This window comes from Felis catus, chromosome A1, assembly GCF_018350175.1.
Source record: "Felis catus isolate Fca126 chromosome A1, F.catus_Fca126_mat1.0, whole genome shotgun sequence".
Taxonomy (NCBI): Eukaryota; Metazoa; Chordata; class Mammalia; order Carnivora; family Felidae; genus Felis; species Felis catus.
This window is the reverse complement of record NC_058368.1, coordinates 213,671,205-213,697,194: the sequence shown is the minus strand read 5'-3', so window position 1 is coordinate 213,697,194 and position 25,990 is coordinate 213,671,205. Positions and strand designations below refer to the sequence as shown.

General features: G+C 44.5%; 1 protein-coding gene across 1 annotated transcript in view; it reads left to right on the top strand.

Annotated features, from left to right (window-relative positions):
* Window positions 1-25,990, top strand: part of PDZD2 (PDZ domain containing 2) — a 367,861-nt gene that overhangs the window by 113,722 nt on the left and 228,149 nt on the right. Inside the window, 1 exon segment of the mRNA XM_003981524.6 lies at window positions 21,008-21,844. Coding sequence (XP_003981573.2) covers window positions 21,369-21,844 — 476 coding nt within the window. The 5' untranslated portion in view covers window positions 21,008-21,368.

Here is a 25,990-nt window from a genome sequence, read left to right as displayed (position 1 = left end):
GAGAGAGAGAGGAAGAATGAATCCCAAGCAGGATCCACACTGACAGTGCAGAGCCTGATGCAGGGCTCGAACCCACAAACAGCAAGATCATGACCTGAGCCGGAATCAAGAGTTGGACGCTTAACCAGTTGAGCCACCCAGGTGCTCCTGTGGTTTCCATTTTTTAAGTGCACTTCATATTTTGCAGGAGTTGCAGCCTTGAAAATTTGCATGGGTTTTGTTTTTTGTTCTGTAAAGAAGAGTGTAGAGTCGAATCATTAGAAAAACTTGCTGTTAAAGGAAGCACCACAGTGATGCAGTTTGTAAATGGAAGGATTCTTTAGCTGTGCAAATAAGCATGACTTAATGGAACTGCTTGGGGGTAAGCTTTGAAGCTAATATGTTTGCTGTTCATAAATTGGGAAAGTCTGGGACAATAGATGGAGCTCTGCCACCCTGTGTTTGACAAAAGAGGAAATAGAGAGTGATAGAGAGATGTCTGTGACTAGTTTGATATTCATGTGACTATCTGAAACTCTTGGGGGGATCTCAGTCTATGTGTGGATGCCACAACGCATTTCGGTGTTTATCTTGTGTGTTAGCTGTCTTGTCATCAGCATCTTTAGTAACATTGAGTCAGAGAAGACTTTACGTGGGGCACTGAGTTCATTATAATCTGTTACATCCCAGGTTGACGGGGATGTTCTGGCAGTTCCCAGGACCACCAAAGGTGATGTAGATTTGTGTCGTATGGAGAGGCAGAGGATACAGAGGTAAGACAGGGTCTGGCAGGTCTGCTGTTGGATTGGCCAGTGTCCATGGACAGGAAATCCAAGTCAACAAGAAGGCAAGGGCAGGCAGGGAAGCCAGGTTCAAAACTGAAAACTATTAGATCATTTCCTCACCGGCAAGAGTAGGGCTATGGTAGACCATAAAGACAGGAGTGTGTCCTGAGACCAAGGTCAACTGTCTGCCAAGTCAAAGGACAGTTGAAGCAAGAGCAGATGAGTAGAATAGAAAGTCCTGGCTTCTCCGGTCACTTCTGCCTCCCTGAGCCTCAGTTTCAACCTCTTAACATGGTTCAGTTAGGTGAGTAACTTTCCAAACTTACTGTTTTTAAGCACTGGAACCCTTTCTTGAAACAAGATTTTGGTAAGAAAGCCCAATGTGTAAATCAAATAAAGGTGGGTCTGCTCCAGGTGCCACTGAGGGGACGAGCAGGATTGGGCACCAGAGCCCGAACTACTCAGCTCCTGTCTTGTGTATCAAGGTGGTTTCTGGACCTGCCTGGAATAGCATTAAAAGATACTGGATTGGATAAGATTTTAAAATCCCTTGTAGCTCAGAAAGTTGGTCAACAGAACTTTGGAATCAGTGCTGCCTTTTTGCTAAAGCTGCTCATGGTTTCCTGGGCACTATTGCCTGGAGGGCCGTCCCTCCTGTTTTCAGAAGGGTCCCATCTGCACAGGGTCAGGTCTCTGTGTCACTCTGCCAACCAGAAGTTTCTGCAGGCCAGCTGAGTAACCAGAGCCAAGAGGCTCTGTGTAGACCAGAGCCAGACTGTGGTATGGACATATATTGTCCACTGCCTGCTTGAGGAGATCCCATGGAGTGTGACACAGCCCTTCCTATCCCAGCCGTTTTCTTCCTGTGAGGCAGAGGAATTTGGAGGCAATAGGTGGGTCCCACAGTCTGTGGGATTAGGAGGTGAAACAGGTCAAAAAGTGATACCAGCAATAAAGCCATCATTCAGCTCACACTCAACATCTCTCGTACACGGAGTGTATGGGAAGTAGGAAAGAACACGGTGGAATCTTACCTTCCTGCAGAGACCATAAACTGGTTCTGAAAACAAGTCCAACTGGGGTTAGTATCCCCTTTTCCATTGACAAGGTTGTCTTGGACTTCTTTAATTGTGAGAAAGTGGGAGCTCATTTCATTCAAACTATATGGTCCAAAACTTAGGGTCTTGTGAAGTATTCAGTACAGTTGAGAGATAAAACCTTAGGTCAATATCAATACCTGCATTGTTGTCCCAGCTCTGCCCTTGGCTCTGTGACTTTGGGTAAATGACATGGGCTTTCTGTGCCTGCGTTTATATGTGCTAAATTGGGAAAACACCCGACTATGACAAGGATACAATGAGGTACTAGATGTGAAAGTGTTGAATAGTCACCCTGCTCTACAAATAATAGGAGTGGTCAGTATGTAGGTGGGGAAAGCCGATATGAATACCTGAAGAAATGGTGTTGTCCTGTCCACAGAGCCTGGGGTCACTTGGGCTGAGATTCCTGCTATCCCCATCTGGCTATTGCTCCTTTGTTAACTTACCAACAACAGCTTTGTGCCCAGGGCAGGGGTCCAGAGACCAGTTCACCCCTGCAGGTGAGCCTGGTGTGGGCTGAGTTTGGGCTTTGTCCACCTGGAGCCTGGAGTGAGCTCACCTGTTCTCATTACCTAGCGCTCTGCCTGCCTCGGGCGGGTGAATAGTTTGGGATTTCAGCAGCACCCTAGGAAGAGCATAAAAACCTGGGAGGCCAGGACAGGAGGAGATCAAAGAAGAGGACAGAGAGGAGAAGGATGAGTCAGAGGGCTCAGAAGGAAAAGGAATTGCTCTCTTTTCCAGAATGTTGGTTACTGTACAAAGAATACGTGTTCTCTGTAGAAAAAATATATAAAGTAAAAGAAGATATAAAAAGCTATTCGTTTCACTGGCTAGAATTAAAGCAGTTAATGTTTTAGCTACTTTATGTCTTGATTTACACACACACACACACACACACACACACACACCAATGTGTATATAAGTAGGCCTTTAAATGAAAAAAAAAATCACACTCAGTGGTGTGCTGGTAAATGTTTAACAAATGGCTAGGGAAGAGGCTGACCTGATTTGTAACATTTGCCAATTTCCATGGTATAAATGATCCCACCATGGCTGATTTCAAATTACCAACCTGTCAGCCAGCTTGTGAGATTCCAGAAAACCTCAGTCATTTTTTGGGAACCAGCAAGAGCCAACTCCGCACATCACTGACCAAGTTTTGTTTTCTAATGAGCCTTTCTTCATCACAATATAGTGCAAAAGTCTTTATGCCTAAGCTCTGGAAAGTTGTCTTTATCAAATTACTTTTTGAATCAAAATTGTTTTCCTTTTGAAATGTGGAGCTGGATCATGGGCTAATCTGCTGATTGTAAGTGTTGCCTTCTCCTTAGATTTTGCCTGTTCCTCGTGTTCCATGGATCCTTATGTAGTGGCGAGTGGACCCACACTCTGTTAGGTGGCAGGAATAGAAGTGTAGTTGGGGAAAAGTGACAGATTAATGGGATCAAGCAGAAGAGTGTGGTGGCCTGGAATGGATTCCACAGTCCATTATCCGCAGACGGGTTTGACTTCATAGAGGCAATTTTCTCCTTTGCTGCTCCTAGTCCTTGGTCGAGCTCTCTAGTTGTCACTCATTTCCCCTGGCTTTTCTGATGGAAATTGCCCTCCCCCACTCCGGTCTGTCAAAGGAGAATGAGGCTGCAACTGTTTGGCTCCTAATCAGATCCATATTTTCCCGGTTGAATGGGAGCTTTGGGGAATTACAAGGGGAAGAGGGAGCGGAGGACAGCACTCACAAAACAGTAGTGTGTGTGTGTGTGTGTGTGTGTGTGTGTGTGTGTGTGTGTGTGTGTGGTTCCTGTGTAACACTTTGGCTTTCCTAAGCTGGTGGACTGTCACATCTGTGGCGAGAGTCGCTAGGTGGAAAAAGTAGTTGTTGCCAAAGATCTCCCACACTGGAGTTTTAATTACCTTAAAAGAAGGCTGGCCTTTGTGAACTTCTGATAACAAACCTGGTTCTCTCTGGCCCAGGAAGTTTAGACAGGGAGTTTCTGAGTAAGACTTCACAGGTGTGGAAATCAGGGTGTTGGAGGTGGATGTGGGGGAAGGGCAATCCATTGTCACAGTAAGAAGGAAGGACTTGGCCTTCCCTCTGCTCCTGTAGCCAGTGTGACCAGAGGAAGGCAAGAAGTCTAGTTTGGGTCTCTGACAAGTAGGCCAAATTCAGATGCCTGGAGTATGAGGCAAAGGACAGGGCCAACATGAATGAGGGGCCTCTCTGTTGGGTAAGCTGCCCGCTCTCGCCAATCCCCTGGGTCACCTTTGACTCTTCCTCCTCTCCATCCCCTTCCCTACCAGTCTACTTGCGTGAGGTCTGGACTAGTCAACTCAGCCTCTGAAATAGCTTAAGAAGCTGCCCTGTTCCCACTGCTCTGGTCCAGGCGGTCAGGAGATCACACCTGAGCTATGAGGACAGTCTCCCAATGGGTATCCTTGCTGCCCAGACTCACTCAATCTGTAGAAATCCCATCTGTATCCTTACACACACACACACACACACACACACACACACACACACACACACACTTGTGTTTTTAGTTTATTTTGAGAGAGAGAGAGAGGGAGGGAGGGGCAAAGAGAAAGGGAGACAGAGAATCCCAAGCAGGCTCTGTACCATCAGCGCAGAGCCTGATGCAGGTCTTGACCCACAAACTGTGAGATCATGACCTGAGTGGAAACCAAGAGTCGGACACTTAACTTACTGAGCCACCCGGGTGCCCCCGACACACAGAATTTTTTCAGTCAGCAAAAGTACGTTCATCAGGATTTAGAAGTCCAGAAATTTCAAGATGAAAGACCACTCATAGATTTGATTCCCTGAGATGAAAACAATCATTTTAATGAATATCTTTCAAAGAGATTGTTTTCAATCTTAAACACAATTGACATGCAATCAAAACTACTTTGTAGGGGTGCCTGGGTGACTCAGTTCATTGAGTGTCTGACTTAATGGTTTAAGTCATGATCTCACGGGTTCGTGAGTTGGAGCCCACATCCAGCTTGCTGCTGTTGGCACAGAGCCCACTTCGGATCCTCTGTCCTCCTCTCTCTCTGCCCCTCCCCTGCTTGCACTCTCTCTCTCAAAAATAAATACAACATTAAAAAACAAACTGCCGGGGTGCCTGGGTGGTTCAGTCGGTTAAGCGCCCGACTTCAGCTCAGGTCACTATGTCGCAGTCCGTGAGTTCGAGCCCCGAGTCGGGCTCTGGGCTGATGGCTCAGAGCCTGGAGCCTGCTTCCCATTCTGTGTCTCCCTCTCTCTCTCTGCCCCTCCCCCGTTCATGCTCTGTCTCTCTCTGTCTCAAAAATAAATAAACGTTAAAAAAAATTTTTTTTAATTAAAAAAAAATAAAAAACAAACTGCCTTGTAACCTACTTCCTCACCTGTGATGGTAAACATTTTCCTATATTGATATTTTTCTAAAATGAAATCACATATCTGGTTATAATATTCCCTTGCTTAAATGACTAGATAAATAAAACCACCACCAGCCAAAACCCGTTGCTGACATGAGGAAAGTCACTGGATTGGGAAGCATGGGATCAGGAGGGAAGGCCAAACATAATCTGCCCCAACCTTCATGTTAATCTCCCACCCCCATTCACCACCCAGTACATGGGCACAGCCTCTACGTCAACCCTTTTGCCTGTTGCATGAGTACACTACCTACATGTTTGCTCTGAGAATTTCGTATGAATCGGCTTGTATGAATGACTCCCACCTTATGCAAGTCCCACTTTGTGCATTCTTTCATTCCTTAAGATATATCTTATTTAAACATCTGGCCCTGGGAAAGTTGAGACTCTCTTGAGGGCAAAAACAGAACTTACTCAATTTGTATTTTCAGCAGCTTTTGGTAATGCCTGGCACAGGGTGGTAGACACTCGGTAAATATTTATGGAGTGGACTGGCCTTGATTCGGTATGTCAGTTTCCATCCTCTTGCCAGTTTTGTGTGTTTGTTTTTATTAGTGTCCATGATTAATCCAGATTACATTTTCCTTTCATCCTTCACTATGTTTCAGTCTTGCTGTACTGAAATAAGAGCCCCTGGCTTAGAGCCATCCACTACTTTACTTATGTCTTTGTAGGTAGATTAAAGATGTTGTTCGTTTCTAGTGGCTCTACTGTACCATTGAGAATCCCTAGGAAGCAAGCTCACTTTTTTAGTCAACAGCCCAGAGTCAAGCCTCCAACCCTCTTCTGAAAAGTTGATTTATAGGTTTATGGAAATGTTTGAAACAGGAGAAGGCACCATGGGTAGAAAGTTTCCAGAGTGGGAGCTCCACCCTCAAAGCCAGGGGGTTAGCTCAACACTCACTGGAGGGGAAGGTAGCAATCGCATGAAGGTAGGGAGTGGTATAGTTGATCCAGACTCTTCCCATGGGCTGTGGGATTCTGTACCTTAAAGGTGCTGGAGGGACCCTCACTTCTGCCTCTGCCTGTGCTCTGAAGAAAAATGCATAAGGCCGTTCAAACACCATGTGCTGCCTCTTGGGGTTCTGAGGATGCTTAAATATGGAGGTTTTGTCAGAGGGAGGAATAAACTTATTTTCAACACTTCATCAACAAACATTATACTAGACTATTTGTATTCAAATTATAGAAAAGAGAAAGCTAGTTCAATTCTTGTCCTACTATGAGAAAGAAGAATGACCAAATTTCTGCCCTCTGGGATAGAAACAGAGGCAGGTAGATCCACATTTCCTGCTGCGAATCTCAGAAGTTCAAATTTGCATGTCTGTCTTTGACTTTCCCTTTAAAAGGAAGCCCCAAGCATAGAACCACATCTATAGCAGGTTGTTTTCTGGATGCAGGAAATAGAAATCCAACCCAAACAGTCATCCACAGAAAGGATATTTGGTGGTTCTACAAGGTTCACAATGTCATCACGGTCTCAACTTCATTTTCCTTCTCAATGTACCATCCTCAACATTAAGCTTCATCTTAGGCTGGTATCAAGATGGCAGCAGAAATTGTGGACATTCGACTGAGCCCTGATGACATCTAGAGGAAGAAGAAGGACTATTGCTTCTTGGCACTTACTCTTAAGGTTTTCCAGAAGGCCCTTTCAAGGCTTTACCTCCTCACTCATTGACCAATGTTGGGTCACCTCTCCATTCTTTTCTTTTTTTTTAGATTTTTTTTAATGTTTATTTATTTCTGAGACAGAGAGAGACAGAGCGTGAGTGGAGGAGGGTCAGAGAGAGAGGGAGACACAGAATCAGAAGCAGGCTCCATGCTCTGAGCTGTCAGCACAGAGCCTGATGCGGGGCTCAAACTCACAGATCACGAGATCATGACCTGAGCCAAAGTCGGACGCTCAACCGACTGAGTCACCCAGGCGCCTCATCACCTGTCCATTCTTGAAACTGCTGCTGGCAAGAGGAAGGATGTTACCATCGGTCAGCCCATTTTTAGAGCTGAGATACCTACTGCTCAGAAAAGGATGGATGAATCTCTGAACAAAAGTCAGAATTCTGTTAGGGGGTAAAAAAGAGGGAACAGGTGCTGTGTAGACAGTCAGCTGTCTCCTCTACAACTCAAAATAAGTCATAGAGTTTGTTGTATATTCTAGTGATTTTCAAACAGTTTTTAGCTACTTTGTTCAAATAAAGTTTTACCCAGAAAAATAAATACAACTGATAAAACCAGAGCAGCTGTGACTGTAAACCCCAGGAGGTTATGGTTCCTGGATGATACTTTGACAATCACTGGGAGGGTACTTCTAGTGTTCACATCAAACAGTTTTCTATTCCTTGTCTCCTTTCATCCTTGTGACATAGTTGTACTGTGTGGAACTAGAGGTCAGCTGGCAAGAGAGGACCAGCAAGCAGGGGCATTCAAGAAAGGGAACTGGGCTGGGCACATGAGATTTGGGCACATGAGACCCAAGGCTGAGATATGATCCCAGGGCCAACTCGTTCACTCTCTGCCTGCAAGGTGTGAGGGGCCCTGGCCCACGGGTGATATTTGCATCCAGGGGGAAGTGAAAGGCTTATTGACACAAGGACACAGGTGCCAGATAGGATTACTTCACAAAGGGCAGACAAGACATGCAGGTCAAAGGCTCTAAGAGCTTCATTTTGAGATGGGGTCAATGTAGGGCTGCCACCTAAAATATATGACACTTAGTTAAATTTGAATATCAGGTAAACAATAAAATTTTAGAATAATATGTCCCAAATATTGCATGGCACATATACTAAAACATTCTACAATATTTGAGATATACTAAAACATTACTCGTTGTTTATCTGTAACTCATATTTAACTGGACACTATATATTCTTATTTGCTAAATTGAATACCCCTACATGGGTAGGAAATGAGGGGTCTCCTGAAACATTAGGATGTTAGAGCTGACTTTGTTCCCATGGTCTCCATTCTGAGTCATGGAGTAGCCAACACCTCTCATTCAACCCAACCAACAGTTTCATCAGAAAAGCTCTGTTAGGTCAGAGTTACTTGAAACACTTGTTATAAATGTAGATATCTGAATGCCACAATGGCTTCCAGGGATTCTGAGGCTCATCCCAGCTTGGGAAGACTGCTTCAGCTTTTCAGTTCTTGAGGGTGAGGATGTCACTTTATTTATTGCATTCAATAAATATTTGTTGAATGAAGGAGGGAGTGAATGAATGATTCCTGCCCAAGGAATCCAGTGTCTATCTTGTAGAACCCAGGAACCCCAGAAGCACAGGCATCTTCCTTTCCATTTCTTTTCTGGTCATGAGACTCGTGGGAAAGGCTTGGGTGGAAGGTGGAATGGAGAGTCTTGGAGCACAGTGGGAAAGGAAGGTAATGACAAGACAGGGCAGGAGAGAGCAGAGCTACAACGGGGCCCCACCAGGCAGGGGGCAAGAGTACCTCCTGGGGAGGTAGACCAAGTTTATAATCACTTCCTCAGGCAAAGGGACTTGCGATTTCATGTTGAGAACAGGTCTTCAGTTATTTTTACAGAATTCCTTTAGAGTTGGCCTGGCACATGCTCAGCTTCACAGGGAGAATGATCCTGAACCTGGAGTCATCTGACCAGGGTGCTTAAAGCCTGTTGGAAATGCTTCAGCAGAACTTGGTGGGTGGCAGGTAATGGCCATTTTGCTAATCTTGGTAATTTCCCAGGTCAACAGGGTGCCTGGGAGCATCTATTGTCCACCGTGCCTACTCTGGAGGCCTAGCTGTGTAAAGACTAGATTCTTGTCCTAAAACTTTAAATCCACAATGGACCCAACTATCTACTCCCCCCCCCCCCCCCATTGAGACACACCCTGGTGCCTCCATTTTCTCTAATACAGAGAATTATAAAAGTGTTTTTTAAAAAATTCCAATTTCCTATTTTCCTGGCAAGCGGCTTTGCCTTAATGGACGAGAATCTGCTTCCAAGACGAAATGAGTGTTTGCCGAGCGACGTCATGGATGCCTAGTGCTCTGCCTCTCAACTGAATCGCAGGTCCCCTCTCAATCTGTTCCCCCATCTGTGTAGCCAGGATGCTGCCACAGGGCCATGGGGCTCTGGGAAATGGTAGAGCTCTCTGGAATTTCAGCAGCATAAGGCTACTCAGCAAGGCTCCAGGTCAAGAGTGGTAAGGAGAACATCGACTCCCCTGGCTTTTCCTTTGTGACTTTAGTCCTGGCCCTCCTGTCCTCACTTCCTGTCCTCACCTCCTGTCCTCACCTCCTGCAAGCTCACACACACCATTCCGAGCAGATCAGAGCCATGCTGCAGGGTGGCCGCTACGTGACCACTCTTTGGTCTTCTATAGTTTTGTTAAATCTGTCAGGTGTCATAGGTACTCGGGGGCAGTAGCGAGACCCCTTCCCCACAACTCTGAACTTAGAAACCAGACAGATTTCTATGTGGAGCACGAAACCAGTACATAGATCATACACAGTTGAATAGCCAGCCTCTGGAACACCCAAGTGAAGAAATTTTCTGTAAAAACATAGAATTCAAACCTTGAATCATAGTGATCTTGGAGAAGATGGGCCCAAATGTGATTATGACCATAATTCAGAGAACAGAAATCAACACTACTGATGTTATGGTATGCAGTTTGAAGAAAGGGGTGTGAATAGAGGGGGGTAGTGAATGTAGAGAACAGAAAAGAAAGCCTCCAGGAGCTAGATGTTAGGAATACCTTTTCAAATGTTGTCTAGTGTTAGGGAGTCTTAGCTAAGTGAACAGTTTTCCTTTGCAGAGCCCAGGTTAGAGTGGGAGAGTGAGTGGAGAGGGCTTCAGCTAGGGGAGCCTCCTGTGCTCACCTGGTTCTCCTTGTTCTGAAGCTTGCATTCCTCTGCATCCTGTCTGTAGGGAAAGCCGGCAGTGAGCGGGTCGATGCCAACATCCTGCTCACTTAATAATTGTATTTCCAATTGAAAATTAATGAATGAGCTTTCTTGCTGGTAACTGTATATTTACACTTGACAGGCAGATACTCTGTCAATGTGCAGACGGAAGTCAGGTTTCTGAGCCTGGGAGCCTGAAGACATGAGTGAGGGAATTTGACCAAGATCGGGGTCACCTTGTCGCATCTCCCTGGCCTACGAGTGGCCTTTCCCAGCCACATCTTTTGCCTGTGTGCATGTTCCTGCACATTAACACAGACACAGCGACAGCAGGATCTTAAGAGACAACGCGTCCAACCTCCTCATTTCTCCTGATCTCTCCATTGGAATGAAACCTCCACTGGATGATTTTCAAGCTAGTTCCTCTAAGTTTCTGCCATCTCTTCTCTTCTTCTCACTCTACTTCGTTTCTCTCTCACCCCTTTTAACAGCCAAGATGGCACATGGGGTCCATAGAGAATATTGGGCACTGGTATGTCACAGGGCTTCAGTCTTTCCTTCTTAATTCTGATCTCCTGCCTGGAAGAGGGCAAATGAGGATTCTTCTTTCTCTCACTCCCATGACTTTGACTTGCTTCTCATCACCATTGTCCTGAGTTTTTTCCCTCAGCGAAGCCTGGGTAAAGGGGATGCTCAGAGATGCAAACGGGCTGAATCTCTGTGCTCCATGATCTTTGGGCTTCCTCTGAGGATACTCTCTCTGCACCAGGCACTCCAGCCCTGATTCCAGCATACAGTCTGGGAGGGAGGGAGCAGAGGCTGGTCTCTACACAGTTAAGGCCCTTGCCAAATTGGATAGTCTGTGGTGCCTCACTGGAAACACCGGATTTCCTATTGTACCCCACCCCCGAGGCAAGTTGCTTCCCCCTTTTTGAAACCTTGTTTTTTTTTCCTGCTGTTCCAAAGAGCTTTTATTCAGTAGGATATATTTCTTCTTGTCTTCTGGAAGAGCTGAACTGTGGTTATAAGCCACGAATGTAAAACCACCCAAGGGCCCCCCTTCCTCCCTTTGTCTTGGCAGATATTCAAAATCTGATAAAGCAATTTGGCCCATCTCTTGTGCAGTTTAAAACTTCCATGTGTTGTGTATATGCTTCTAAATGAAGCTAGTGACTCCCTCTTTGGCTTGCTAACTCAGCTCCAAAGTCTAGGAAAATGCTAGAACCAGAAAGAAACTTAGTAGAACCATCTCATTTGGCAAATAAGGAAACTGAGGCTCAAAGATGCTAAATGACTTGCCTGGGGACCTATAGCTATACCTATGGCAGAGTATATTACTGGCTATTAAAAATATTCAGTGATGAAGTCAGATCCTGTACAGTTACATGCTAAGAATTTATTTTTTTTTTAATTTTTTTTTCAACGTTTATTTATTTTTGGGACAGAGAGAGACAGAGCATGAACGGGGGAGGGGCAGAGAGAGAGGGAGACACAGAATTGGAAACAGGCTCCAGGCTCCGAGCCATCAGCCCAGAGCCTGACGCGGGGCTCGAACTCACGGACCGCGAGATCGTGACCTGGTTGAAGTCGGACGCTTAACCGACTGCGCCACCCAGGCGCCCCTACATGCTAAGAATTTAAATATATATAGTAAGTAGATTATTTACCCAAAAGTCTAAACACTAGACGCAGCTAAACGGTGCAATTGTTCTGAAAGAAACAACTATAAAGTCTCCATTAAAAAAATAATAACTCAAGTGGGGCAAAATGGGAGTGAGAGATACAGGCTTCCAGTTATGGGATGAATAAGTGACAGGAGTACATACATAGGGAAGATACAGCATAGGGAAAATAGTAATATTGTAATGGGGTTGGGTGACAGATGGTGTTACATTTGCAGTGAGCACAGCGTAATGTATAGAGATGCTGAATCACTGTGTTGTACACCTGAAATGAATGTAACATCATGTGTCAACTATACTAAAAAAATTTTTTTGGACCTTCAGTAAAATTGAAGAAGAACTTATAATGCATGTTCTATGTTGATGGCGTGGTCTATAGGGTTATGGAGGACAGATTGGTGGCATCATGGGTACCCGGTCCATACAAAGTGGACACAATGATCACATTAAAATGGACAACCACAGTGACTCATGATTATCTTGCTGCTAATACAAAAGTTGTTTCTGTCTCAGTCTATTATCCACTTGTTAGATAGCATCTATTTCAAAACATTGAATTGCCATTTCACAGATACGTATGTAACCTCAGAAATAGCCTCTTTTCCCAACCATCATGGTCTTTTAGAATTGAGATACCTAAACTCAGGAAATATTAATCCAGAACTGGCCAAATTTTGACATTCTGAGTAAACAGTCATAAACTTCAGATGTACAAACTTGTTTCAGTCTTTGAAGCCACAGCAAATATATTTTAGAAGTAACAGAAATAATTTGTAGTATTCATTTTGTTTTTCTAGTCCCCAAATGTTTTCTTGCACTTATCATGATGGAAAACATGCATGATATTTTGTGAATTTCTTCAATTTCTAATCATTCCTGTCTTTTGTTATTTGGGCAAATAGTCCATGTTTCAGGACATGCAATATCTTTAAGTATTAGCTTCTCAGAATAGCTGTCGGGTCATTCTTTTTCCTTTCATTTATTTTTCCTTTTTTTCCTACTCTTCAAGAGTTAAGAGACCCAGAAGCCAAAGGATCTTCATCTTGTCTTTATGTCTGTTTCTGTCTTCTTTCAAACTGAAGATTGGATGTGGAAATCCCTGAGGTCCCCTCTAAGTCCTCATCTTCTATAATTTATATGGGAACACCTCTCTCATCCCCTAAGGCCCCAGCATAGACCTTTAAAGCCTCACTTTCCAGAATCCATCATGTGCCCACAAATGTACCACTTCATGGCACTTCACATACTTTATTTAATGATCTCTTTGTCCAGTGGACCACAGCCTCCACAGGGCTGTTCATCATTTCTTCCCTAGGCTAGCATAGTGCCTGACACAATTAATTCTTATTGCATGAAATAAACGCTGGACCAAATTCTTCTTCTGTCTCATATGCACAGCCACTCAGCTCGTCTAGAGGTGGCCATGTAGTTAAAAATTAGCCGGTACCTTGTTCTTACAAAATATAAGCCATCCTAAAGGAATCACAAGGATTTGTATTTGCAATGTTTCTCAATCAGTTGTGGGTTTGTCTGCAACACCTGGGGCTGCACAATGGTACTAGTAAATGATGGGATGAATTCATGTATCCTTTTAGCTCTTTAAGGGCAAAATATGCCCTGTTGCTGCTGCTGCTGCTGCTGCTGCTGCTGCTGTTCTTGTTGTTGTTGTTGTTTTGGTGACCCAAATAAAGGTGGAAACTTAATAATAGCTGCTAATTGACAAAGTAGCAAGGCTAAAGTTGAAACACTGAGGGTTATATTCTCAATCTTGAATCTGAGGGTAAAGAGTGAATTAAAGCAATATATTCATTAGGGGATTTTGTTCACCTATAACAGATTTTCTAATTAACGAGGCTTAAACAAGGTAGGGGCCTGTTTTTCTCTCATGTAGTAAGAAGTCTGGAGGTAGAATGTCTACGGTTGGTACAGATGCTCATAGATGTCAGGCCTTTGCCTTATGGTTGGTCACAAGATGGCTGCTAAAGCTCCAGCCATCACATATGCATTTTCAGCAAGAAAAAAGACAAAAAGTGCCCATGGGGGGGAAAAAAACCCTTTCTGGGGGTGCCTGGCTGATTTAGTCAGAAGAGCATGCAACTCTTGATCTTGGGGTAACAGTTTGAGCCCTACATTGGGTATAGAGATTACATAAATGAACAAACAAACAAACTTAAAAAAAAAAAAAAACTTTCTGGTAACTCCACCAAACTATTTCATAGGCCAGGACTGTATGTTATGGCCACCTCTCTCTGAAGGGGCACTAAGAAACAGGTTTTTTGATTGGGTACTTGCCCCTAAACACAGATGGATTTTTGTAAGAAAGAGGAGAGAATGAATATTATGTAAGCAACAAGCCAGTTTCTTTTGGTTACTCAGACATAATCTTCTTTCCATGCATGGTTTCCCCATTCCCAGTGGAGGTGTCACCTAAGCCTGATCCAGTTAGTCTATCAAGATTAGAGCCCTGGGGGCGCCTGGGTGGCTTGGTTGGTTAAGCGTCTGACTTCGGCTCAGGTCATGATCTCACGGTCCATGAGTTCGAGCCCCGAGTCGGGCTCTGTGCTGACAGCTCGGAGCCTGGAGCCTGTTTCAGATTCTGTGTCTCCTTCTCTCTCTGCCCCTCCCCTGTTCATGCTCTGTCTCTGTCTGTCTCAAAAATAAATAAACGTTAAAAAAAAAAAAAAAAAAAAGATTAGAGCCCTGGATCTCTGGGTGATGTGTGGTCCCTCCCATCACTTCTGGATATAATTCCTTGTGACCAAGCCCTGATACAACTCACGTGCAATGCTGGAAAAGGTATAGAATAACTACAATAAAAACTTCCATTTATGAGAGGAGACATGGAAAACACAGCAGTCACTGTCCATATGACCTAATCCTCATGAGCAAAACTAGCAAGGGTATAAACCCTCCCTCTTATGACAGGAACTCCTGTTCATTGCCTCCATGGCCCTGGCCTCTCTTTGGAAGGTTATTCCTCATTCATTGTCTTCCGTGGCCACTTCTGTGGTGGGTTTGGAAGGACACCCTTTCTGGGGACTGTACACATTGCCTACTTCTTGTAGATGTGAGTTGCCCAGGGAAGGGAGAGCAAGAGTTATGAGATTGCTGTGGGGATTGAGCCATCCCAGGCTGTTACAAACCAGGGTTGGGGTTTTGGAGTTATGAGATTGCTGTGGGGATTGAGCCATCCCAGGCTGTTACAAACCAGGGTTGGGGTTTTGGAGTTATGAGATTGCTGTGGGGATTGAGCCATCCCAGGCTGTTACAAACCAGGGTTGGGGTTTTGGAGTTATGAGATTGCTGTGGGGATTGAGCCATCCCAGCCAAACCAGGGCTGGGGTTTTGGCAGTATGATGCCCCCACGACTTAGTAGGCTCTTGGTCAATTCCTGATGATTTGTTTTCTTTCATTTCTAGCGTATGAGTTCTGTCCATCGCCCTAAATTTCAACTTAACATATACTACTTAATGTGTACTGCTGGAACAGTTGAAACAGTGGCTTCCAGTGAGTAATCACACCTTTCTCAAGACTTACAACCTCTGTCTGGTAGGGTACCACCCACCCCCTTCTGATCAAGCAGGTTATCTCAGCACTACAAGGGTCCAGCATCTGAGCCTCTCTGGCAGTGTAGAGTACGGGCTCAATGTCACGAGTATGTTCCTTGACAAAGTGACATTTCCTCCCATCTCACTTGCTGGCTGAGTTGAGGAGCTCTAGACTTTGCTGAGAGTGTCAAATCATCTACCCATATTCTAAAAGTTTCCTACCATATTTAACACCATAACCTCAGTGAAAACATCAGTGACTTTCCAAGGTACAGCAGGTGGCACTTTAACCAAATGTTTTACATTAAATGGCTAGGGTCACTTTTCCAGTCTGTAAATATCCGGGTCCTTGGCATCTGCCCCCCTCCCTCCCTTTGTCATCCAATTCTATGTTTTAGATTCTATTACTTCTAGTTCCTACACTTCTGGGTATCACAGTGTGTTATTTTGGGGGGAGTTAATTCAGCTCATTAGTTGGATTTTGAAAAATCCAAATAACAATGATTAAATAACATGGGGATTTATTTTTTTCATTTCTGTTCTTCTCTTAAAGAATACTTAAAGAATCTCTTAAAGAAACGCCATGTAACAATTTCTCCATACCTCCAAGAGAAGCTGGGATTTAGTTGAATATATCATGCCCACAAAGAAAAGGACGAAAGAATGGATATTAGGTAGAAAGCCACCCGCTTCTGACACAAGGTACCTATTCGTGTGTTATATGAGGCCCATTGGCGGCAGGGATTACAGGGCAGAGTGCTAGCCTACATGACCAAATCCAGTGGATCTGGTTTCTAGTCCTGATTAGCCTCTCTGGTCCTTAATTAGCCTGTCTGATTTTGTCATTTATCTGAGTCTCTAAAAAGGAGATACTAACAATATATCCCCACAGTATTGTTTTCCAAGTAAGTAAGGTAATCCATGGAAAGTGCTCATTTAGAAGAACGTCTGAGTGTGGTTATGCTCAGAAAACATTAGCCATTAGCCAGTGTGGGTAAAATGGTGTCACCCCCCTTGTTTTACAGAGAATGAGACAATGGGGAAGCCTCCAGCTCACTGGGGCCAATTCCCCCTCACTCCCTCTTTTGGAGCCACATCTACCCCCACGCCTATCCCCAGGGAGCCCAGCAGGCTCTCACATCAGGGTCTTTGCACTTGCTGTCTCCTTAGCAGAGAACAGCCCTTGGCGGGTGATATTCTCTCACTCAACCCCTCACTTTATTTGGGTCTCTTCTCAGAGGGCCTTTCTTAATCTGCTCATACGTCCATCACTCAGTAAGCTCTGATTCTCTTCATAATGTCAATCCCCATCTGACATTATAGTATTTTATGTTTACTAATTTGCCACCATCACAATACAGGCTTCATGAGGCTTTGTAGGAATGTTGTCTGTTTTGTTTAGGGCCCTGCATGGCATAGGCACTCAATGAACATCTGTTGAATGAACAGTAAATATTTAATCAACATTGGTTCACTTTTAAAATGTGAGCTTTTCCCAAAAGTAAAAAGAGGAATCCAGTCCAGAAGAAAAGAAGACTAAGGAACTTGGAACTTAGCGGATTCCAGAATAGGAAGACATCAAGAATTCAGGACAATTGCAAGAGGGAGTGAGTAAAGACAGCCCAGTATGAATCTTTGAAGCAAGGTCTGGATAAAACTGAGGACCCTTTTCTGCATCCTGCCAGTTTCAGGATTTAGCTTATGGATTTCAGGTGACTCTGGGCTGAGACTTTAGGCGGATGATTGGTTTATATAGTTTGGTGTTGACCCATCTTTTTCATTATCGTCTCCCTCTCCCCATCCTAGAGAAAAAAAATTATAACTCAAAATATTAAACACTAAGGAGTAAATTCTGCCAGATAGCTTTGAGCTTTGCAGGCAGGTACTAACCATTATAATATCTAAGATTTCTTGGCCCCCTCAACCCGGCACTACTTTTCACCCCCTTGTGGGGGCAGTTATTGCCCCGCTGTGGATGCATGATGTCGCTGAAAGAGGATCTTAGAAAGTTGGTAGATTCCAGAATTTTTTTTAAGCGTTTGTTTATTTTTGAGAGAGACAGAGACGGGGGGTGGGGGTGGGGAGGGCAGAGAGAAAGGGAGACAGAATCTGAAGCAGGTTCCAGCTGTCAGCACAGAGCCTGATGCGAGGCTTGAACTCACAAACTGTGAGATCATGACCCGAGCCGAAGTTGGACGCTTAACCAACTGAGCCACCCAGGCGCCCCAAAGTTGGTAGATCCTAAACACAGTATCAAAATCTGTTAAGAAGCATTCATTTTGAATTTTGAATGCTAAGGCTGTCAGCTTCAGGCTAGTCAAAATTAATTTAAATTATCATGGCTGTTTACTTTGAGATGGACTCTAATTAGAGAATTATATATGATAGAAAAAAAGTGAACTGGAACGTGCAGTGGGCCTTCATGTCCATAGATTCTGCTCGCTGCTGAAATTGATCTTCGAGATGAGAAGCATTAAGACCTCTAGACAGATCCACCTCTGAGGGAGGTTGGTATTTGTAACTATTTGCAGGTTTCTGTTGTTCTGTATCTTCTCTGGGTCAATGTTTTGTTCCCCGGAATGTTTCATTGGATGTTGTGAAAGAACTAGCCATTTCATGTATTGCAAATTTGTGTATCTTTTCTTATGCCCTGAGTCAATCTCAAATCATTGTAGTAGACTGGAATGCTCCTATTCCCCTTATTTATAGAAGATCCCATGAAAAGGAATTGACAGAATACGGGGCTAGAAGGATTACTGGGAAATTCCCAATTATAGGTATGGAGTCAAAAACTTGTTCATATCCCATGGACACCAAAATAAGACTAAATATCCCCAAATAATTTTTCCTCTTATGAAAGCTCCTTCCCTGCCCCCACAACATTCACAGTCAGCGGGTGGGCTTCCAGCAGCCAGGATGATATCTCTTGACCCTAACCCCTTGCCCTTCACTGATAGACTACAGAGGGACACCTGCTCCATGTTGAACCAATCAGCTTTGCTCACCTCCAATATATCAGCAACTTTTGAGTTGCCAAGTGCAGAAACAACTCAAGGTAAAGTTTATTTTCATTTAAAGGGGTTTGTTTAGTTTAGTTTTGCTTGACCTTTCTTTTTTTTTTTTTAAGTAGTTAAATTATAAAATGTAATTTATTGTAAGGATTGATATAGTCATTTGGATTGAAGAGGAAGGTAGCAGTGCAGCTGTGTCCAGTGTGTCTGAAACTAAGACCATGAGTGCTGTGGGGAAACCAGAGTATTCTCTCGCTGGTCTTACACCTCTGCCTTCTCCTGATCCATTTTATTTTATTTCTTGGTAGGATGGCTTTCTTTGCTACTTTGCTACTTTGTTCACAGCAGGTAGAACATTGCCATCCAGGGCCCCTAGTTCAAAAGTTACAGTTACCTTCACACACTTAAGACTGGACTTTCTCTCTCTCTCTCTCTCTCTCTCTCTCTCTCTCTCTCTCTATATATATATATATATATATATATATAGTCCCAGTGCTCAGTTCTCAGGGAAAAACACTGGTCCAGCTTGCATGAGATCCCAGCTCTGGACCCATCACCAGGGGCTGGGAGCTCATATTACATGAACATGGCTACCAGGATTGTACCTTTGCCATTCTGTTACGAGGCTTGTCCTAGACTTATTACACACTGGTTTCCACGTATTTAGGCATCTCTCCTCTGGACTACGAATTCCTTCAGGGCAAAGAATTTGCCTTATTGATGGTATATATTCCTGGTGCCAAGTTCAAGGCCTGATTCTTACTGAATGAATACAAGTTGACAGCAGGAAAAAAAAAAGGTCCTCTAGGCTTTTCTTCAATCAGACTTAAAGAGCATCTTGCCCAAGATACTTACTCTGTTTTCATATGTATAGGACCACTTGAACTGTGACTAAGTCCCTGAATCATTGACCATTAAAACTGTAATTTAAAAGGTATTTTAAAAATTGTTCTAAATGATTGAGAGTCTACACGGTAACAGGCACTGTGCTGGGGGAGGGAGGACACTGATGAATGAGACACTGTCACTGTGTTTGAGGACCTCTCTGTTGAGTTTGACAGACCTTGGAGATCACTTAGCTTAACTTTCTCATTTTACAGATGAGGAAATGGAGACTCATAACGATTGCTAGGCCTGATGGAAAATGTTTTGATTTATTCATAAGATTTTAATATGTCTGTGTGGAGTCACTTTGCAGTGAGAGGTGTTACTTATTTTGGCCAAAGGGAACATTCCGTTTTTGTACATTTATGGATTATCTTTTCTTTGATCTTGTGTTTCTTTTTTAATAGGCATGTGATTATGTAGATGATATTTGCTAAGCTTTTGATTTATTTGGAACCAATTAATAGCTGGCACTCAGGTTCTTTGGAAGCTCAAACCTTGCTATATTGGAAATTTCTTTATGGTTACTGAGTAATAAGGTCATGTATTATTGACATGGCTTCTGACACTTCTCCCATTTATTATTATTCCTTGTTAAATCACTTCCTGAGAAGGCTAGAAAATGTTTTCCATCTTAGATGGCATAGTTTATATTGACTTTCTCTGGATGAAAGTGAAATTCAGAGAAGAGAGTGAAAAGGATCATTTTTCTGCATTTACAAAGGATGGAGGTGAAAGTTTTCTTTGGGGGAGAAGGAGAATTGGCAGTGGACTTCAATTAGCTTTTCGTTGTGGGAACATATCGTGTGCCAGGCCCTGTGCAGAATTTGGTGGGGGCAGGATAGCTGCCAGCTCTCGCAGGGGAGACGTGCCTACTGCCGCTGGCCATGCGGGCGTTGGGGGAAGATGCATCATTGCTCTAAGCTGTGTGTTCAAGGGCAAGCCGAGGAGAGGCCAAGTCTCCTCACTCAGAAGCATGGAGAAATATTTCTCTGTAGGAGATAGCTTTGGGTTTGGCCTAAGAGTAGGTCAGTTCCAACAGTTTACCAAAGGAAGGGGAGCAGCTAAGAGCTGTAGGATGATTAGGGACATGGATCCCTGTGAGGCTACATGAGGAAGATGGAATGAGGCCCAGGCTTAGGAAGGGCATTGTCCTAAGACCAAGCCTGAATCTCTCTGTGCTGTTGATTGGCCCTTTCTCTTCTTGGCATCATTGTTAGTCCTGGAATGGAGAGCCTTCCTGGATATGCAGCTGGGCTGATCAAGGCAAATGGACATAGACTTTAACGTCCTAAGAATGTAAGCTTTTAAATATGTCCAGAACCCCTCCAACAGCCTTCCAGAGAATCTTGTCACATAGCCTCCTTGTTGGATATGAGTTTGATGGGGGCTGTACTGGAAAAAGTCATCTTATTTCCCTGATGATCAGGAAAACTTCCTGGAGAAGGTCAGTGTTCCAGAGGTTTCTGTCTGGGAGAAGGGTGTGTGTGTGTGTGTGTGTGTGTGTCTGTGTGTGTGTGTGTGTCTGTGTGTGTCTGTGTGTCTGTCTCTCTGTCAGTCTGTCCGTATATATATACATGGTGGAAGGATCTTAGCTGGGGAATGAGGAGAGGATTAGGTTCCTGCCTGAAAAAGCAAACATGGTTCTTTCGTAATACAGGAGGCCATGTGTTCTGTCTCAGAGGGCTCATTGTTGTGACTGAAATTTTTTGTTTTTTCCTTTTCCAGGCATAAATGAGTCCAGGTGAGGTCATGCTGTGGCTGCTGGAAGAATACCCCATTTCCACATTATCTGCATGGGCTCTGCTGTGAAAGGAACCAAACAAGAACTTGTTAGACGCTTCCTTCTCTCGGTGAGCACTCCAGGCACAGCAATTGTTCCACTGTTATTCTAATTGTGTCCTGTCCTCCTCTTGCCAAAGCCAACAGCCCAGTCTCAAGTAGGCATCCTTTAGGCTCATCTGCCACCTTGAACATGAACACAGGGCAAGCTGATGACAGCCAGGGTTCCCAAGGGACATGGGGCCCTGCCCGGTCCAGCCCCCAGAAGCAGGTCTTCTCATGATGTTGGTGTCTGGGAGTGAGCACCATGCCCATCACCCAGGACAATGCCATGCTGCACCTGCCCCTCCTCTACCAGTGGCTGCAGAACAGCGTGAGGGAGGGCGGGGATGGCCCAGAGCAGCGGCTCTGCCAGGCAGCCATCCAGAAGCTGCAGGAGTACATCCAGCTGAACTTTACTGTGGATGAGAGTGTGGTCCCACCTGACCACAGCCCCCCAGGGATGGAGATCTGTACTGTGTACCTCACCAAGGAGCTGGGGGACGCAGAGACTGTGGGCCTCAGTTTTGGGAACATCCCTGTTTTCGGGGACTATGGAGAAAAGCGTAGAGGGGGCAAGAAGAGGAAAACCCACCAGGGCCCTGTACTGGACGTTGGCTGCATCTGGGTGACAGAGCTGAGGAAGAACAGCCCGGCAGGGAAGAGTGGGAAGGTCCGACTGCGGGATGAGATCCTCTCCCTGAATGGGCAGCTGATGGTCGGAGTTGATGTCAGTGGGGCCAGGTGAGTGGGGGAGTGCTGGTTGGCACAGGGGCTGGACGGGGGACCACTGTGGCTCATGTATGTCTGCTGCTCCAACCTGCACTGCAACGGGTTTGAGTCCTACTCTGGTAAGCCAATGGCATTAATCTTATAGAGGGAAAATACTAAATTGAAGTACTGTGGTATTTGTATGTTTCTTTTATGCTTCATTCTCTCTTAGAGGACTTAGACTCAGAGTATTTCCTTTTTTCCTGAAACCTAGGAATACTACATGACACAAGAGTATAAGAAATGTCACGTTGAGTTAGATCTTCTCCTCCACTCAACCAACATCTCCCCTCCAGCTGGAGCATTAAAGGTTGGGTCCTGGATGTATTTCCATCTGCCTGTCTCATATCACCTTAGTCACAGACAAACAGTCCAGAATCCCCTTGAGATGCTTAGAAGTATCTTTGGACAACCAGCCACCCCTGCCCTCAGTCCCAGTTTCCCCATCCTGAAAGATCCATTTGGATCTCATCTGAATGAGCATATTTCCATTTTTCACCTGTGTGGCCACCCATCATCTCAGTAAGTTATGACCGGACTGTTGTTTCCCAGATGAATCAGAGTCCAAGACCACCCTCAACCTCAGTGATTTACTAGAAGGACTCAAAGGACTCAGAAAAACTCAGGGTTACAGTTTATTATAGTGAAAGGATACAGATTAAAACCAGTAACCGTAAAAGGTACACAGCGTGGGATCCAGGAGAGAGAACAGGTGCAAACTCAGTTGTTGCTCCCAGTAGAGTTGTACAGGTGGGCTCAGTTCTTCAGGCAATGGTGTGTGACAACATCTATGGAGTATTGTCAACCAGGGCAGCTCATGGGAGCCTTGGTATCAGGGTTTTTTGGGGGGTCAGCTGGCATGGAGTGCCTGTGTAGCTGACCTTAGTTACTCAGTGTCCAGTCCTTCCAGAGTTCAAACTAATGCCACATGGCCCAATGCCCGTGCCATAGATTACATTATTAGTATGGCCCAAGACCCAAGGTATACAAAGACACTCTCATCAAGCAGACTATTCCAAGGTCTTAGAAATTACCTCCCAGGGGTTAGTCAAGAACCAATCTTTTCCTTGGAATATACAGAGGTTGAATACACCAAACTTGCTGTGTTAACCCTTTACTGCACACCAAGGTTTTAGTAATGACTAAATATGGAAGAGAAAAGAAAAGAGAAGTTTGAAGATATTCTGAGATGCATAACTTTTGTGGAGCCTTCAGAGGCTCCTGTGAGGAAAGCTCCTATGTCCCAAGAGAAGAGAATCATGGAGAGAGGGTCACTTTGAGAATCATGGTGACCTTTCACTGAGGGAGATCTGTAACCCAAGGAGACCCTGAAGGGAAGAAGCCAGAGCAGAAGTACCTTAAGTTTAATTTTCTCCTTCCTTTCAGTCTCCTACCAGAGCTTTCCATTGGCAGAAACCAGGCAGAAGCCAGTGGCAAGGGACCCATTGAGAGGGTCCATATGTGTCAACCTGAGGCAGAAGCCAGGGTAGAGAATGGTGGAGAGTGGACATGGAGGGGCAACGAGAAGTCATTGGTCCCATATATATAGTGTGGCCCAAGTTTAAAATGATCTAGTGCATGGAAAGAACATAGCACAGGCCTGGCTGGCGTGTATGAGTACTTACTCAGTAGACTCTCACCAGTATTTTCTTTGGGTTGCCTGTCTGACTGAAGAGATGTTCTTGGCTAATGGCTGGGTCCTCAACTAGCAATTACTTTCACTTTCAAGGAGGAATGTTGAAGAGAAATGATTCTATTTAAAGTTCAAAATTGTTCTTAGAAAAGAAAAGGACTGACCACCATGGTATTCATTGGTGTTGAGAATATGACTCCAGTCCCTGGTGGCTGGGTCCTTGAGGTTAGAAGTAGGGATCAGTGGAGCTTGATGGCAGCCCTCCCAGAGCTGTCCCTGAGAGCCCCCACCATTTACAACTATCTTCTGTGAGGGGAGCTGATTTGGATGCAGAGGCAGAAGGAAGAGCAGGAAGGGGACATCCAGTGGGAGAGCATAATGGTCAACAGCTCCAGCTCCCAACTAGTGCTGCCTCCTCAGGCTCCCACACTTACAAACTGATTAACCTTGAAAAATCATCCCTCTTAGTCTTGGATTCCCAGTGACATGGAAATGATAACACTATTGATCGTTGATCCAATGACTAAATGATGCAATAATGCATATAGAGGGCTTAGTAGTATGTCTAATCCATAGTGCTCAGTAAAATATTAACATCATAATGACTGTTCTACATGGAGCATGTTTAGAAGGACTGGGAATTTATTATCTAAGAGGCTGCTGGAGTCTTTAGGATTTGGAGAAGTTTATTCCATATGGGATAAATTTTCTCATGTATGTTCAGGAAGCTCTTCCCATTGCCTGCTTAAGGTTGTAGACTTTTTAAGAGGCCAAGTTTAGTGTCCCAGGCTCTGAAAGTATATCTAACCCTGAAATGAAAATGCTTTCCAGCTACCAAAGGAGGATTCTTTGGTGATTCTAATTTATTCCTTGAGTCATAGGATGATGCCCATTTTTTTTTTCAAAGAAAGAAGATACAGAAGAATAGAAAGGTGATGGGACCAGGGTCATGACAGAGAGTGGGACATGAAACTAGACTCCTTAATGGAGGTTTCAAGGAGGGGCAAGTATGGTATGATGGAGGAGGCAGTGAACTGAGTCTGGGATTCTGGATTTTCTCCATAGGTCTTCTAGCAACTAGCTTTGAGACCTTGGGTAAGTGTGTAGGGATGGTGGGAGTGGTGGTGGGGGGGAGGTTAGCCAAAGTGGCCTATGCTGACATATTAGGAGTGAATCTCTGAAACATTTCATTTGATCCACCTGAGCTAGTTTTATCATTCTAGAAGCTTACAGAGGTGAAGCAGTGTTCCCATGATGTCATGGTGATAATTGGCACAGCTGAGACTCAGTCTCTCCCTTCCGACTCCCATTTGGGAGTGGTACCTGTTCCAGGGCACCATTCCACTTCTGTGTGGTCAGGAAGAGATTATTTGGATGGATGTGGTCGCTTGGCATCTGGACTGAAATAGCTAAGGCTGAGGAGCTTGGAGGATGGAAAAAGGAGAACATGTTGAGGAACAGGTCTCTGGGATTGCTAATTGTTATGCTTGGGTGTTCTCAAATGTACCTGGGATTTGTTCTAATCAAGTGTGATAAGACATGCAGACAGGGAAATGACTGTCATAAAGAAGGACGTTGGCACTCCCAGATCTCTAGAAACAGGGGATCAACACACCGTGCAGGGCTACATAGAGAAACACCATTGTTATTCAGGAGGCAGAGGGAGAAGAGGGAAGAATATGGCCTGAAACTTTATTGGGATTTTCAAGGGAGGTTTGGGTGAGGAATGGCATCTACTCTGAGCAATCTTAGGATTTGGTAGCTTGAATAACTGCAGCAGGCTCTGAGATATAGGATGGTCTCTAGTTGTCCAATACGTGGCATGGGGTGACTTATGGGCAATACTGTCTTGATGTATGAGAGTTTAACAAAGGAGGTGGTTGGGGTGTGAACTCTGGATTGGTTGATTTGTATATCAAAGGCACGCTCTCAGGGGAGTTTGCTATTTCTAGGAATTGGCTAACCTTGGAAGGGTCAGTCTCTCTGGGATCAAGGCCCGAAAGGCCAGAGCATCAAGAATACAGAAAATAAGGAAACAATAGTCAACGCACTGGGCTTCTGGAAATTTTCCACAGCTGAGGAAGTAAATCTCCCAAACATAACTTTTTCAATAGTGCACAGTCATGACCCTGAAATTCCTTTCTCTGATGACACAGTCATGTGTATATGCTGGACAATGAAGGGCCAGGAGAGGGAAGACCTACCCAGAAGCCACTGAGATGTAGAGGTGATAGAAGGAAAAGGCCAGGATCCACTGATGGGTCTTCAAGAGAAGTGTGAAAGTGAATTAAGTAATGAAGGAGGACTCCTAGAGTCCTGGGCTCCCAGTGCTCATAACAACCAAGAAGTTAACAAGACAAGAGGAGACTAGCTTGATTTTCTAAGGCTCACTCCCTAGTTCTCTGGCGTAATTATCAGAAGTGTTGTTGAGTGAGCAGTTGCTACCATAGTGGACATTCTCCCATCTTATTTAATCTAAAGCTGTG